Source organism: Thamnophis elegans, chromosome 8 (genome assembly GCF_009769535.1).
Source record: "Thamnophis elegans isolate rThaEle1 chromosome 8, rThaEle1.pri, whole genome shotgun sequence".
Taxonomy (NCBI): Eukaryota; Metazoa; Chordata; class Lepidosauria; order Squamata; family Colubridae; genus Thamnophis; species Thamnophis elegans.
The window spans coordinates 75,844,116-75,861,175 of NC_045548.1; the positions used below are offsets into that span (position 1 = coordinate 75,844,116).

The window sequence follows — 17,060 nt, forward strand, 5'->3', positions numbered from 1 at the left end:
GTTCAATTGTGTTATTCCAAAAGACAGTGTCTTTTTTTTGTTTTTTGTTTTAGTCTTTTCCTTAAGTTTGCATCTTATTGACAAGCAATCGATGGTCCTCACCAAGAGCTAAGAAGTCTATCCCCAGCTATCCGAATACTCACTATAGGGCAGTAGTCCCAACCTTTTTGGCACTAGGGACAGGTTTTGTAGAAGACCATTTTTCCACGGACCAGGAAGAGACACAACCTAGATCCCACATATGTGCATTTTCACTAGCCTGCTGCTGACTTCCAGCTGTGCGCCCTGGTTCCGGTATGGCCCATGGCCTGGGCATTGGGAACCCCTATTGTTGAGGATGCTATATAAACAAGATATTCAAATCCTGAAAATAAGACGTTGTATTCTTGGAAATAAGCCTGCGACATATACACGGAGTACTATCAAGGGTTTTCTCAGCACATTTGTCTAAAAGTCAACATGCATCTTTTTAGCCATGGAATGGGGTGAACTTCTTTTTATTAGCTCATCAAGCAACACAGTAAGTTTGGGAAGCAGAAGTATCATGTGAAAACTCGGAAGATCAACGCTTAAAATAATTTAGGATGGACTCAATATGAATTCCAAGCTTAGTAGCAGGTAGATGTTCCATACTGATTTTTTTTTTTATTACACCTTGTAAGGGCAAAATAGTTTAACGGTTGCAACCTTTTGAGAGTGGCCAAGGACATGTCATACTTAAGGCAGCATCTTTCATGCACTGATTTAAATGATTTATATGAAGTAGTATCATTCGATTATGAACTAAAACTTAATTCCACATCTTCAGATTATATAAGAGAAAATAGCATTTTAAAATGGCAAGATAATTTCTATGAACTTGACGGTGTTATTTGCCTATAAATGAGAAAAATTATTTTCTAAAAAGCTAATTATCTTTATGAATAGGTTCATTACACATTTTATGGCACAGTCGATTTCCTCTCACCAGAATGATTGTCCTGTTTGAAATTTCAGTTTTATTACCAACTTCTATTGATAATTCATATTACAGGTTCTTAAGGGTTGGTGGGGGAGGGATCACCAAGACTGAAATATTGCAAAAATGTGAGAGAAAAGTAACTATAACTATACCTAAACTCATACAATAACATTGTGGTTTTATTGCATTTATCTAGCATTGTTGTGGCCCCCCAGCGGCCAGCAGAGCTGGCAGCTGATTCGGACAGTGAGGGGGTTGGGGAGGAACATGGGCCAGTCCTGGATTCTGGGAAAGGCTCTGATGAGGGCTCTGTGTTGGAGGCAGAGAGGGGGACAGAGCCATATGCCAGTTATCAGATATCTTCAGAGTCAAGACATCAGTGAGGCAGAGGAACAGCTGGAGCCTATTCCCAGTGTGCGCATGTGCAGAGTTGCCAGACGAATGGAATAGCTAAAGAACAGAGGTTTGACTTGGGAGTAAGGCTACAAGTGGACAATGAATGGCCCCTCCCAGAGGAAATAAAAGAGGAGCGAAAGGGGAGTGGAGTTTGCGGGGGGGGGCATTATTTTGATTAATTGGCACATGACTCTCCGAGACTCCTTGCAGATATCAGCCTGGCAGCTCTCCAAGCCAGATAAGGTCTGTGACTGTAAATCTTCCCTTGAAAGACTTTGCTGGATGTGAATGAGCAGAATTCACAGTCAATTAATAAAAGGGTTTTTTTTGTCGGGACAAGGAGTTTGCTTCAGGCTCTTGGGAAGCCAGAGCAAGTATATGAATAGAATAAAATAAATACTGTATACCAAACGGATCAATTATATTTATCACAGGCAGCTTTGAGACGTATGTGAGCCACTGGGTCTTCCTTTCAGAAATATTTCCTTACCAGATTCCTCAAGGTGTTTAACAATGACAGAACTTCTACGGTTTGTACTATGTTCCCTGGAAAAGTTGTGATACGTTCAGAGATGTATCTGTCTTGAAAATAGCCCATGTTGAACTAGCACAATGAAATATCGGCACAGGAAATGTTTATGACATTTTGTATTATGTAGTAACGTGTTTAACCCACGTTGAAGTGTATAGCGCAAACAAACATCAGCACAGGAAATGTTTATGACATTCTGTATTATGCCATAAACTGTGCCCACGTTGAAGTGTATAGCACAGTGTGACATTAGCACAGGAAATGGTTATGACACTTTTCATGTCATAAAATGCTTTATGATAAGGCTTGTCATATATTTTTATACAATTTGCCAAATTTCAATTCCACAGAATCATGAGTCCTGAATTTTAGATGCATTCTGCAAATTTTGTCCTATGATATATTATGTTGCTTAGCTAAAGTTTATAGGAACCAGAGTTTTTTTAGTAGTCTATAGATATAACTATTTATCGATATAAATATATAGACAATTATGACACAAAGGAACAATAACTTAACATAACGTAATGTAACATAATCTTTATCATCTAGATTTGGTATGGCTTCTTACATATAAATATAAAATAAATATAAAGTATAAAATAAATATAAATACAAAATAAATATAAAGCAAATATTTCTATCTCCTTTTAGTTTACAAAGGCAATCATGCTGAACACACTTGCCTTTTACAAAAACCAATATACAATAGTACAAGACACAACACAGAGTTTCATTTTTTAAATTAGCATATACTCATAATTCATCGGCTTGCCTACCGTGTTCAGCAGTAAGAAATGCTGTATGTTTTAAAATGCTAAATAGGTTTTGGGTAGATTATTTTTTACTAGCAAAAGAAAGATGGTTTCTTCATTTTCATCTTTATTATCTTAAGTTCAAATTCCCAATATCTTCAGGTGAAAGCAGATGAAAAGATCTGGGAAAGAACTCTTGAATCCTTGCCGATCTTTCACTAGTCAAAACAGACAAATTCTTATTCAATGGTCGGTTTGATTAAATATATATTGCTTCAGAAGCTTCCTTTCATTTCTTGTCTTAATAGTTCTGTCCTATCATTCTTAGTCCTCTCTTAATGGAATTTTGAACTAAAAGGAAAAAAATGAATGTGCATGCATTATAATCGGTTAAGGAGGTAACTAAGGTACAGAATGCTTCCACTAAAAACCTTCATGAATTAAGTCGGGTCAGCAAATTCTTTCTGTCAGTGGTGTATTATTATTAATTTGTGCTGCTCAAAGAAAGAAAATGGTATCCTTTTCAGTCCTGTAGTTATAAAGCTCCATTAACAGTGTCCTTGGCAAATCTGATTATTTTACAACTCCAAGCCATTCAGACAGAAATTAAGTAGAGAGATCTGGTTACCCCCAGATAATATATAAAGTAAATCTTAATTAAAAAAGCAGAGGTAAGCTTGAATGAATCAAATTACACTAGAGACTTTCTTAAAACTCTTTATTTATAGCTGAGTGTAAATGCTGAGTTGAGATTCTATCTACTCAGCTAAAAGACGCACTACGGGTAACAGAATCTTTCCCAGTAATGTTTCTTTTCAACTTTGCTGTTGCTGTTATCTCATTTTTATCGTGCCTTTCCAGCCAGAGGAATGAGAACTGGAATTTAATATCCTATTTTCCCTCTTTCTTTATCAACCTGTTATTCCGACCAGCAGCAAGGTAGAGGGACTGAGTTACAGTCGTGATGAGTGCACCATGAAACTAGAAAAGTTAGGGATAGATCTATGCACATGGTCTCTAGGAATCGAAAATGACATGATGGCACATTGATCAAGCAACTCCCCTTAAATGTAAAATTTAAGGTGAACAAATAAATCTACACACAAACACATATACAATTTTGATATGGACAACCCCAGCTAAAGGATGGTTTAAAAATATTATATTATATAATTATAATAATATAATAAAAACCAATGCCAAAAAGTGTGAATTGCAAAAAAAAAAAAAAGGATTTTATCTGAATAAGCACTAAATCAGGGGTCGGCAACCCGTGGCTCTGGAGCTGCACGTGACTCTTTCATCCCTCTGCTGTGGCTCCCTGTCGCCAGTCGGCGCCACAATTTTGAGAGGAGCTTCCGGTTGGGGCGGGGAAGCACAGCGCACCAGGAGGAGACTGTCGTGCAAGGGGAGGATTTTCCAGTCAGCTCCAAAATTGATAGGGCTTTCAGTTAGGGCAGGTAGTGGAAAAAGGACGCCCTGCTAGGAGAAGACTCTATGTTGGGGGAGCCGGACTTCCGGCTGGCTCCAGAATGGAAGGGGGCTTCCGGTTAGGTGTTTAAGGTTGCTGGACCCTGTACTAAATAGTTACCTAAACAGGCTAAAGAGAAATTGATAAACAGGAGAAGAGACTCAAAGATACATAAAAAGCACATAGGGTGAACCAATTCTTGCTCAAGGCAGAATAAACACAGAACTAGAAAAACATGCCATGAGAAGAAATCAGCTGGGTCCAGATGAAAAAACAGTAGTTGGCAATTGAATGAGTCTGAACCTTACACTTACACAGGTTTCTTCTTTGATTTACTTATTAGATTTTTTTTCACCTGCGTTTATTATTTTATAAGTAATTCAAGGCAGCAAATGTATATAATACTCTTTTCTCTTTCTATTTTCCCCACAACAACTCTTTGATGTGAGTAGGACTGAAAGAGAGGGATTAACTCAAAATCACCCATCCAATTTTCATGCTTAAATCATCAGGGATAGAACTCAATAGTTTCTGGGCCAGCATCTTAACCACTACACCAACATAGCTCTCCTTCCATGTCAAGCCAGAATTAGAAACCACATTTTGGTCACAATTTCCAGTGTTTTTCAAGAAAATTATGAGTTGTGCTATACTTGCTCTAAACAAAAATGGGATACGGATGCCTGCTCACCCCTAGCACAGAAACCCAATAAATTGAAGACAAAGATTCAGAAAGCACAGATTGAATTATTTTGAACAATTTGCCTTTTACCCAGATGTGAAAAGAGAAGCCAAAAATCCCACCAAATTCTAAGAAATGCAGATCAAAAGAAAATATCCAATTAGTAACAGGGATTTACTCAGAAATTATCTACCACTATTCATGAAAGTATACATCCTGAATACATGCAAAGCCAATCCTGTGAACAGCTCTTTCTTCCTTGTCTAGAAGTTCAGTGTTTGAACCTCTAGAGAAACCAATATTCAGGGGCGTGATTTTATCTGATGCTTCATCTTCTATGTATGAAAAGCCAAGCTTCTGAATCGGCTGTGAGTTATTGACTTTCTGCATTACTGACACAGTTAGTGGCTTGCTATACACAAGCTTACCGTGGGGGGAAAAAAACAGTAGAATTGAAGATGAAGGCAAATACAAGCCTGAGATTAACTCTCGTCGTTTGGCATTACATCTGAAGCAAGCCAAGTATGATGATGCATTTTGTACCCTACAAGGGATATGAAATTGTTCTCCATACATAGAAGTATAAACACAAAGTCAAATGCAGCCATTTCCTTAATGTACTGAAGTGATCTTTTACAAGATTTTTTAAAATATGTATCAATCATTCCTCAACTGGAATGAGCGATAAGTATTAAATTCAATAATTATGAAGTCATTAAACGTCATCACATCTTCAAAGATTCACGAAGAAAAAAATGCATGCAAAAATGAATTAGTGAAGATCTGTATGTCAAAAATTACAAAACAAATGCCCACTAAATTCAAGGTAAGGTTAACATGCTTAGCTAAATGACTGACAGCTGTAACATTGCTCAGGCTTCTGAAAGCCAGCAACATTTACTCTAAAGCCGAAGTAAACTTTTCAGTTTGAAAGTGAACAAGCGGAAACTTAAATTTGTTGTATAATTTGAAAACGGGAAACAAAATAAATGAAAAACCAGCAAGTATCAAAATATACATTGCTTTACTACATTCTAATCTCCAACTCAACAAGGCAAATAAGTGAAGAAAAGTACTGTCAAAAAAACAGTTGCCAAACGCCAAAAGAATGAAAACCACAATGGAAATTCAGGCAGCAGCGATCAGTTGTCATGTAAACAAAATTGCCATATTGTAGAAAGACACACAAATGCAACATTACATTACTCAGCGATGGCAAAATAAGAAGGCAGCATACAAAAACTAGCTAGTTTTAAACAATACGAAGTGATCGAAGGCCTACCTTTTGAGACCCAAAAACACACTCACAGGGCAGTATGAGAGGAAAAAAAAACAAGAAAAAAGGAAGGAAGGAACAAAACAAAATTAGAGACATACAGGAATAGAAAAAAATTGAATAGCCACATATAGACAGACCTAATAACACTTATTTGGTAACGTATTGTATTAAATCATGTCCCAGATGTGTTGTTCGATTATTTTTGATCATGACGTGGAGAGTTGAAAGCAATGATTGGCGCTATGTCACATTATGTTTCCAACAATATTAATGATTAGTATGACATCTTATAATAGATAGATAAAAAATAATGCCCTTCTCACTCTTACAGGTGCTATGTGTCTTCCTCCATTTCAGATCCTCAGACCTGAGAGTTTGAGGGTTTTGCATAGTATTTTAGCTGTTCCTAGTTGGCCTCTTCTGGACAAATAGCTCTGGTATCATTTCTAGGATCTGTTGGGAGATCTGGGATTTCTGGGATCTTTCTCCCTCCCTGGGAGGCAATACCCAGAATGCTCCTACAATTATTGGAACACTTTGGCCTTGAATTTCCACATCCGCTCTCGTTCTTCTTCAGGCCCTGGTATTCCTCCAGCTTCTCATACTCCTCCTTCCGGATTCTGCTATCACTTAACACTGCTACCTCTATCACTGCCACTGTCTTCTGGTCCTTATCTACTACCACGATGCCTGGTGATTGGCCAGTACCTGCCTGTCTGCCTGTATCTGGAAACCCCAAAGGATCTTAGCACAATCTCAAAGGTGTTTTTTCAAAAGCCAACTAGACTTTGTTTTTCCGTGAAGACATTTAGCTTCTCATCCAAGAAAAGAAGGACTGGGTGACATGATAGCAGGGTTCCGATATCTCAGGGGTTAGCACAAAGAAGAGGGAGTCAAGGTATTCTCCAAAGCACCTGAGGACAGGACAAGAAGCAATGGGTGGAAACTAATCAAGGAGAGAAGCAACCTAGAACGGAGGAGAAATTTCCTGACGGTTAGAACAATTAACCAGTGGAATAACTTGCCTCCAGAAGTTGTGAGTTCTCCAACACTAGAAGTTTTTAAGAAGAGGTTGGATACCTGTTAGTCTGAAATGGTATAGAGTTTCCTGCCTGAGCAGGGGGTTAGACTAGAAGACCTCCAAAGTCTCTTCCAACTCTGTTCTGTTGTTCTATTCTGTTCTATCTTCTTCAGTTCAGTTCAGAACTTCTTCAAGGGGAAAACAGAAAGTCCAGTTGCCTTTTGAAAAAGTACCTTTGGGACAACCATGACCTGGATGACTGGAGAATCTCCTTAGATATTCCCCACAATGCTTTGTGGGATCTCCTATCTAGACTTAGATCTTAGTCCATATTCTATGGCTAGGTCATTTAATCTATTCTGGAAGCAACCTTGTACAATTGTCTAGGATGATTTATCTATGAATGAAAACAGAGTACATTCACCCAAAAAACGTGCAAGCCCTCTCAACAGAAATGAAAAAGTGGCGTGTTGAAGATTTTTCTACTTCAGCACCATGGACAGCAGGAGGCCAAGAAATGCTTTAAAAATGAAGCATGCACCAATATCAAGCACATCATAACTGCTCTCAAAATCCCCACTGATTTCAAAAAGTTTATGGAATAATACTGTCGGAGAGGTGAGACTTAATGTGAAATCCTCACAGAACTAATTTTATTGTTGTTTGTGTTCAGGGCAGTATCATCAATAGGAACGTACCTTTGAAGTGAGAAAGAAAAGCGTATTGATCAGAAAGCATACATTTCAGAATTTCTCTAGAGTTGGACTCAGCTTCAAATCCTGAGTTTTCGAGCAAGAAATGCAAGCATAAACACTAGGGCTCTGGATTCAAAAGGATAAAACTACTTAGAATCATACAGGGAGCACGCAACTATCAGCAACATTTAAAGCCAAACACAGAGGGAAACTGCACGATGCTGAGAGAAGACAAAGCTGCTCTAGAGAACTACTGCTTTACTCCCATGTGTACATTTATTTACTACATTTACTACCATACTGTGTTGATCTCAAATTTAAAATTCAGATCTAATAGATAAATAGACTGGCACATGCACAATGTTCACACTTACCGAAGAGAACTGTTAAAATTGTAAATATTTTAAAAAGAAAATCTGCATAGAAATACAGTGTCTTAAAGCCTATTAACTTCTTGGATCAAAACAGACAATTTATCCAGTGTTACACACGGAGGTAAAAAGAATGCATTGTTGTGCATAGCTATAGCTACTGTAGCTATGCACATAAATACTATTATTTATTTCTATCACAACAGTCTCAGATCCAACTTTTCTCAGTGATTAGATCCACTCCACATAGGTAAATAAGCATTCATTCGGTCTTTAGAATAAGCTCTCAAAAGCCGCTTGCTCTTTGTTGTATAGCAATGTAGTAAATAGAAACAAACTGAATCTATCCAAGACTACTAAATTTAGGTAAACACAGAACATTTCCATAATATCCTTTTGTGCAGGGAAGAATATATTCATGATATGAATGATATTTAATGCTCAAAATAATGTAATTTATTTTTACCTTCGTGTAATGGGTAACCAATCAAAGAAGAAAAAAACCAACCAAGGTAATCAAAATAGAGAGGATGGGAAAGCACATTAGAAAATGCCAAATTATATTATGGCATAACATTACGACTGACCTAGGTCATTGCAAACTGTAGATTTAATACTCACTTGTAGGCATAGCATTTTAATCACATTTAATGATATAAATTTACCAAAGGATGCTTCTCATCCTACTTATATAAAGCATTCAATTATACAGACTGCAAATCCTTGGTAATATGGGAATAATTTCCATATATTTCACAGATTCTAATCAAAAAAATTCATTACTTTTGGAGTTGGGGAGCTTTATTTTCTGCATGTATCACAATAATATGCATAATTCAGTATCAATACTCTGATAGAAAATAATTATAGCCACTTTCTCCTACTAACAGGGAAATGTATTTCCAATATATATATGAATCAGCCACTGCACATAAAAAAAATTTGAACAAGCTTTGAATTGCTGAGTAAGAGCATTAAATAATCTGGTTTAAGCATGTTAATTTTATGTGATTCTCCAACTAAAAATTTATATCCTCATTCAAAAGCTATAAATTACTTAAATTACTTAAATAATCCTCTTTTTTTGCTCACTGAAATAATTTAAATTGCTTTACTTAAATCATTCCATGTTGATGATAATAAGAATCACTTCTAGGCAAACAAGCACGAATTAAATTGTACTGTAAATGAAAAGAGATGAGTTTCTGAAATGTTAATCTAGCCACAAATGAAAGTACTTATTGGGAGAACAGGTTGCCTAGCAAAAAGAATGTGTTTATGCTGCTAGCAAGCAAGTCCTTTTTCTCTCATAATGTTTGGATTTACTTTAAAATAAATCATAAAACAGATGCATAGTGTGATCTACTAAGACATCATCTAGCTGAACTTTCAAAAGACTTTAACAAAGTTCCTCACAAGCAGAATTAAGAATCATGACCCTGAAATCTGTGTTCAAATTGAGTGTTCCTTCTCTTGTCCTCCAATTCTTGTATCACACAACAAGATATTTGGTTGGGTCTCTCAATTCTTTCATAAGATAATGATTATTTTAATTTGTATGGCGAACAATCTCATCTAAGCAACTCTGGGCAGTTCACAACAGGTAAAAATTAAAACAATTTAAAAACCAATGTAAATGTCATCCCTGAAGCTGGCCTGACTGAGGCCATTTTGACCGCTTCCGTGTAGTATTGCTTACTATGGATGTATTACTTAGAAACCTGAGAGTAAAAACAAATGGTGAAAGGAAAGCATCCACCAAGTTCAAATGTGCTTCCCACGTAATATGTTTCATAAAAAGACAAATTGCTTTACCAAGAATTTGTAGAATCATTATCAAAGCAGCCAAATTGTCTGAAAAGCTTTAGAATCCATTCATATTTATCTGGGAGTCCTTCTGGACTCGTGACTCCTGCTCCAGCAGTGGGAGGAAGGTGTGGCCAGAAAGGCCTGTGCCCAGCTTTGCCTACCTACAGCAAAAGTGGTGCGGTAAAGGTAACTCGTATCACCTGATCAGAATACTGCAACGATTCTGCACAAGATTGCTTCACAAACTATAACGGGGATCCAGAATACAGTGGCCTGCATGCCCCTGCATTGATTTTTAAAATGCAGGTTTTCATCCAGAAAGTTATTATTTTTTTTTGGCTTGGCACCTGGGTCCCTGCAAGACTCCCTATTTCAATTAGAGTTGGGCATTATTTGTATTTTCTCACATTTCCCAAAAGATGGAGCTGAAGACAGAGGTGCTGTTCCAGAGAGCGCTGGAATAGTCTCCCACAATAGCCTCCTCCTTTTCTTTTCAGAAAGATGTTAAAAATAGCCTTCGACATTATCTGAACTTTGTGGTTTTGCTTACCGACATTGCTTGCTGACATTTCATTACCTAGTAAGGTAATGTCATCAGTGCCTGTGGGGTGATGAAGCCGGCAGACAAACAAGAGCTTGCCGAGTGTCACATGATACTGAGATGGATGGCATATAAACTTAATAAATAAATAAATAAATAACCAAGATCAGAGGGCATCAAGGACTCCACAGTTCAACATTAACTACATATATTCTTTCCATTAGAAATCAGCAGCACTGATAATGTTACCTAGATGGGTAATGAAATGTCTGCAAGAAAAAAACAACAACCTCAAAGAGCCCCAAGGACCCCATAGTTTGACCCTAAGCTACAAATATTCCATCAGTGAAGGTTCCCCTCGCACATATGTGCTAGTCGTTCCTGACTCTAGAGGGTAGTGCTCATCTCCGTTTCAAAGCCGAAGAGCCAGCGCTGTCCGAAGACGTCTCTGTGGTCACGTGGCCGGCATGACTAAAAGCCAAAGGAACATGGAACGCTGTTCCCTTCCCACCAAAGGAGGTTCCTATTTTTCTGCTTGCATTTTTACGTGCTTTCGAACTGCTAGGTTGGCAGAAGCTGGGACAAGTAATGGGAGCTCACCCTGTTACGTGGTGCTAAGGATTCGAACCACTGAATTGCCAACCTTCTGATTGACAAGCTCAGCATCTTATCTACTGAGCCCTAAGTTGAAGACTACCTACATTTAATATTCCGGCCTGCCCAATCAGTACATCATCATTTATCCATTTTTTTTGTCTTGTTTATTATTAGGTATTTTATTTTGGCTACAATGTGCTTTCAGTTTGGGGTTTTATGATTCATGTTTTCACTTTAAGCTAAATCATGTAGATTGCCAAGGGTGGATGAATGCAGCGGGATATAAATGTAAATAAATGTAATCTGATAATGAAAACACCAAAAATGTTGGAAAAATTTAATTAATTACTGGTAGCATATGAATGTTACAAATTGTTTTTTTTTTTAATTACACCATTTCTTTCAGGAATAGTCTTTTCTCATCTCCATACCTGGGGGCAAATATTTTTAGAAGATCTGTATATAAAGTGAATCTACTTACCTACTATCTGTATCCAGGCCAACAAAATCTTTCTTTTCAAAAGGAACACACAGCAGTGGGATCTTATCTCCAGATTTATCGATAGCTCTGTCAAGGCGTTTGGACTCCAGTACAATGAAGAGAGACTCAATGAAGTCTTCTATTCTCTTTTCCACATTTTCACATTCATCATAACTAGGATAAAATGCCACATCCGTACGTGTTTGCTCTGCGATTTCTCCCTGAAGTCCAAAGACAAACAGCCGGGAATCATAAAGGGTTGAGCCATAAATTTCTTTTTGAAGGTGGAATTTTTCAAAAGTTTGAGGCCAGTCTTTGCCAGAGGAACAATCCGTGATGGTTATTAATCCCACAACTTTGCGATGCGTCTGGAAATCTCCCCATTCGTTGTTTTCTGGTGGGTAATGATGTCTGTAGCGGATATAAAGAACACGTTGAGAGTCACGCACATTGATCTGACTCACTGTTGAAATTCGTTTGTAGATCTTAAAGAAGCTCTCTTCGGGAACAATCCCATCTGGCTGGACCACAACTAGTAAAGTTTGATGGTCTTCCGCACACTGCATGTAATCCGGGACGCTCATTTTGCAACTTAGGAACGCTAATGCAAACATAAAAAAAACCACAGAGGGAACGAAACTTAATAAAACATAGAAGGGAAAATGTGCAGCATTTCTCTACTTAAGTAGTATTCATTTTACGAGTGATGCCTTTCTGAAATATTAGACCTATTACATAAAATCATAAAAACCTCAAATCTTCTTAAGCAGTAGGCAGCATTTGAGTCTTAGTCCCACTGGAATAGAAAAGGAGAGGATGCATCATGGTTAACTAAGCTCTTACTTTATTGCGTTATATTGGCATTATTTACTGAAATGCTTTTGCTCTTCAGCAGAAAGACTGCAAACTTGGTAAAAGATTCCTCCGAGTTGAGCATAAAGTTGAGTTACTTCAAAGAAAGATCCATGAAGTTTCTCTAAACAAGCCAATCTGAAAGCCAACACAAGAATAGTGGATAGGAAAGAAAAACACAACAAAATATCTCATGAGAATGAACTGAACTCAGTATCCTAAATCCAAAAATGGCTAATCTCATAACAATCATGGTGGTGCAGTGGTTAGAAGGCAGTATTGCAGACTAACTCTGCCCACAGCCTGGAGTTCAATCCTGAAGGAGCTCAAGGTTGACTCAGCCTTCCATCTTTCCAAGGTCGGTAAAATGAGGATCCAGATTGTTGGGGGCAATATGCTGACTCTCTAAACTACTCAGAGAGGGCTGTAAAGAACTATAAAGTGGTATATACGTCTAAGTGCCATTGCTATAACAGCTTGACCATTTGTAAACCCCAATCCAATGATATTCTCTTATTTTCAGCAATTTCACCCCATCGCAGAACCAAAGGCTCCGTAACAAGAACGCTGTGTAAATGGGACTGGGACCAAAAGACATTTCTGGATCATCCATAGAAGACATATATCTGTACTGCCACTTTTTATCCCATACCTCTTAAAACTGATAAGGTGAAATACATTGGATGGACATCACTCCATTATGTGGTATGTAGGCAATTAAAAAGAATACTGTACACCAAAGCTTGCAACAAGCAAATTGAGCTTTGTTTTACTGGACGTACTAGGAATTCTTTCTCATTCAGATATTAACTTAATATCTCACTACATGGTGAGATGGGTGGCAAACAAATATAATAAATAAATGTGGAGAAATCCAAGCTTTGAAAGTGTCTCTCTCGTGAGATAGGATTTTATGAGTCTGGAATATATCGTAAATATTTACGTTAGTAACATGCCATGTGATGGTAAATCTAAGCTTCCATATGAATTTACACTAATACCTGTTAAAATGGATGAAATATAATACACTCTTTAAGCTGCAGAATATGGACTATTTAAAAAAAATGACTAGCAGATGAAACAGCAGAACTGGAACGGCAATCTCTAACGGCTGATCCACACAGCACTAAATCATGACTGGTGAATTAAATGAATTGTCTGGTTTTGAAACAAATACCAAACAAGTTCATTGACTGGATTCACATAACACAGACCAACAAATTAGCCAATCGTATTTTAGTTAGCAGGGAAGATGAGTCAATGCATGTTACTGCATGAATACAGCCCTACCCTACCTATAAATTATTATTTTTTAAATAAAAAATCAAAACATGACTAAAATGAAGCATCTATGCTGTTTCTCTGAAAATGAGACTTCCCCGGTAATAAGCCCAACCAGGCTTTTGAACACATGTGCTAAAATAAGTCCTCCCCGAAAATATTGCAACACAGCAGCAGCCATGAGGTGACCACGCTTGCTGCCTCCTGCAGCTCAAAAATAATAAGACCTCCCCGAAAATAAGGCCAAGAGCTAATTTTGGTGGTCAAAAGAAAATAAGTCTTGTTTTTGGGGAAACACAGTAGTAAACTTGTGATTTTTTTTTTCATGTACTTTTTTACATGCAATCTGTAGCAACCAGGAGCTGCGCAGAAACAGCATGTGGGTTTTCATGTGCAGGAATGATCAAATTAGGAGAGAAAAAATGAAGCTTTCTCTTCTTAATGTGCCAAGCAATGTATCTAAACATATATTTTCCCTTTTGTGCTCAACACAAAAATGTCATTCCCTGTTCCTCCCATATCCTTCCCAGCAAGCTAATGAAAGCAATTTGCAGGCTAATACTCCTTATTAAATTCAATGAGTGTAGATGGACTAAATTTATGTGCATATACCGGACTGCCACAAATTTTACTCCCTGACTGTAAAGCCACATGTAATCACACACATATCAATTTCATTTGTGACCATGTTCTTTTGAACTGTTAAAAAATTAAAAATATCCTTGAGTTCATCTTAACTCTTGACATATTTACCAACATGACTGTAGTTTTCTTGACAATAGAGAAGTGTTTGCCACTGCCTTGTTCCAGCCCACAAGAGTAGGCTATATTAAATATTAAATTTTATCTTATTGGTCATTAATGACAACAGAGAATTAGAAATAAGTACCTTACAGAAACAGGTACAGGAGGAAAAAACAATTTTATTTTATTTTTTCAAGAATTCCAAGTTTGCGGTTTTACTCTGATGAAGAATTTACCTAGAATAGAATGGAATGGAATGGGGAATGGGAATTCTTAAATGGCCAAGTGTGTGTGATTAGACACACAAGGAATTTGTCACTGATGCATAAGCTCTCAGTGTAATTCAACAACAGTGGTAGATCATTACCACGGTCATCAGATAGGGGTCTGATTTGATTTTGCTTTACATTGGGACTCGCAACATAAAAGGCACAAAGACAAAAATAATCCATAGATTGCTTTCCAAGAAAGAGGACATTTCCAAATTGTTCTTATTTTTAAACAAGTCATCACATACTGTTTGATCACTTTGAACAATCTCAATGATAATTTGAATAAATTATTGGCCATTAATGACAACGCAAAATTAGAAACAGACACAAGAACGTTTTTTCCCAAATGCTATCACTCTAAATGCTAAACAACTAATTCCCACAGCACTGTAATATTTCCTACAAAGACTGTATTACTATTATTATTCTATTCTAGTCTAGTCTATTCTTCTAGAAACAGGAAGGAGGAAAAGTGGCACAGGGCAGGCTTATGAAAGCCAGAATGATAAACACGAGACTGCTTCTGGGAAGGTGTAGCATAAACTTCATTAAAGAGTAGGTGGACGCTTTTCCTTCCCACTCAAAACCAGAAACACTGCCCTGCTTCAAATCCTAATTTTAGGTCCCTAAATTGAATGCCCCCAACCGGCCTCTGCCCACCCACAGATGTAGTCCAGGTAGTCCACGAGTTATGACCACAATTGAACCCAAACTTTATGTTGCTAAGTGAAACACTTGCTAAACACTTGTTTGCCCCATTTTATGACTTTGCTTGCCACTGTTACTAAGTGAATCGTTGCATTTGTTAAGTTAGTAATGCGGTTGTTAAGTGAATCCGGTTTCCCCATTGACTTTGGTAGTCAGAAGGATGCAAAAGCGGATCACGTGACCCCACAGGACACTGCAACCGTCGTAAACACGAACCAGTTGGCAGGCATCTGAATTTCGATCATGTGACCCTAGGGATACTGCCACGGCTGCAACTATGGAAAAAAAACTTGTCATAAGTCACTTTTTTTCCAGAGCCATAGTAACTTTGCACAGTCGCAAAATGAATTGTTGTAAGTCGAGGACTACCTGTATTTAAAAGAGATGCCAGGCATAAGGCAAAAAAACAAAAAAAGCACAAGTCAGGCATCGAGAGACACCAAGACTCAGCAATAAGCAAAGAGTTTCACTCCTGGGGAGGAAAGCTATGGCAAATCTAGACAGCATCCTAAAAAGCAGAGACATCCCTCTAACAACACAAGTGCATCTAGTCAAGGCTGTGGTTTTCCCAGTTGCAATGGATGGCTGTGAAGGTTGGACCATAAGGAAGGCTGAGCGCCAAAGAATGGAGGCCTTTGAACTCTGGTGCTGGAGAAGACTCCTGCGAGTCCCTTGGACTGCAAGGCGACCCAGTTGGTCAGTCCTAGAGGAGGTCAACCCTGACTGCTCTTTAGAAGGCCAGATCCTGAAGAGGAAACTCAAATACTTTGGCCACCTAATGAGAAGGACGGACTCACTGGAGAAGAGCCTAACGCTGGGAAAGATGGATGGCAAAAGAAGAATGGGAAAACAGAAGAGGAGGTGGCTCACACCAAAACAGTCGGCGTGAGCTTAAATGGGGATGGTAGAGGACAGGAAGGCCTGGAGGAACGTTGTCCATGGGGTCTTGATGGGTCGGACACGACTTTGCAACTAACAATAATAACCACCACTCCAAAGCATGAAAGAGAAGAGGTTAAATTTGCAAAATCCATCAGTAAATGTATATATTTTGGACTTCAGCATCCATCATCTGTCTTGGCCTGGCCCTAAACATCTGGAAGAAACACCCCACCCCACCCCGCGCTCCCAAGGCTGCCTTAGCCCAGACTGGGCAATCCCGTACATAGGCCAGGCTTCCCCGATCTTGACTCCCTTGGACTGTGTTTCGGCTACCACAAATCCCATCGTCCCCAGAGGAATTTTGCACAGGAAGGTGCCGGAAGGGGGAGGAATTTTGGAGCTTCCCCGCCTCTCTTCTGCCCCCGCCCCCCTCCCCCAGCCAAGGAAAGAGGCGGCTCGGCTCCTCACACCCAGCCCGGCACCGCCTCCCTCTCCAGCTTCCCCGGCCCGCGACCGTCCGCCCGCCCGTCCGCCCCGCTGAGGGGCTCCAGCGGCTCACCCACCACGGCCGGGGCGACGTAATAGCTCCGCCTCTGCCGAGCTCCTCAGACGGAGGGCGGAGCGAGAGGGCGGCGGCTCACTGCGCAGCCGCCAACTTTCGAGTTCCCGCGGGGCGGGACGCGCATGCGCCTCCGGCTCCTACGCGTGGCTTTTGAACGGTCGCTATGGC

General features: G+C 38.8%; 1 protein-coding gene across 1 annotated transcript in view; it reads right to left on the reverse strand.

The window, feature by feature from the left end:
* The window catches only part of TRAPPC9 (trafficking protein particle complex 9), a 305,011-nt gene extending 288,061 nt beyond the window's left edge, over positions 1–16,950 (reverse strand). Inside the window, 2 exon segments of the mRNA XM_032223179.1 lie at positions 11,592–12,192; positions 16,894–16,950. Coding sequence (XP_032079070.1) covers positions 11,592–12,175 — 584 coding nt within the window. The 5' untranslated portion in view covers positions 12,176–12,192; positions 16,894–16,950.
* Positions 16,951–17,060: the final 110 nt, after the last annotated feature.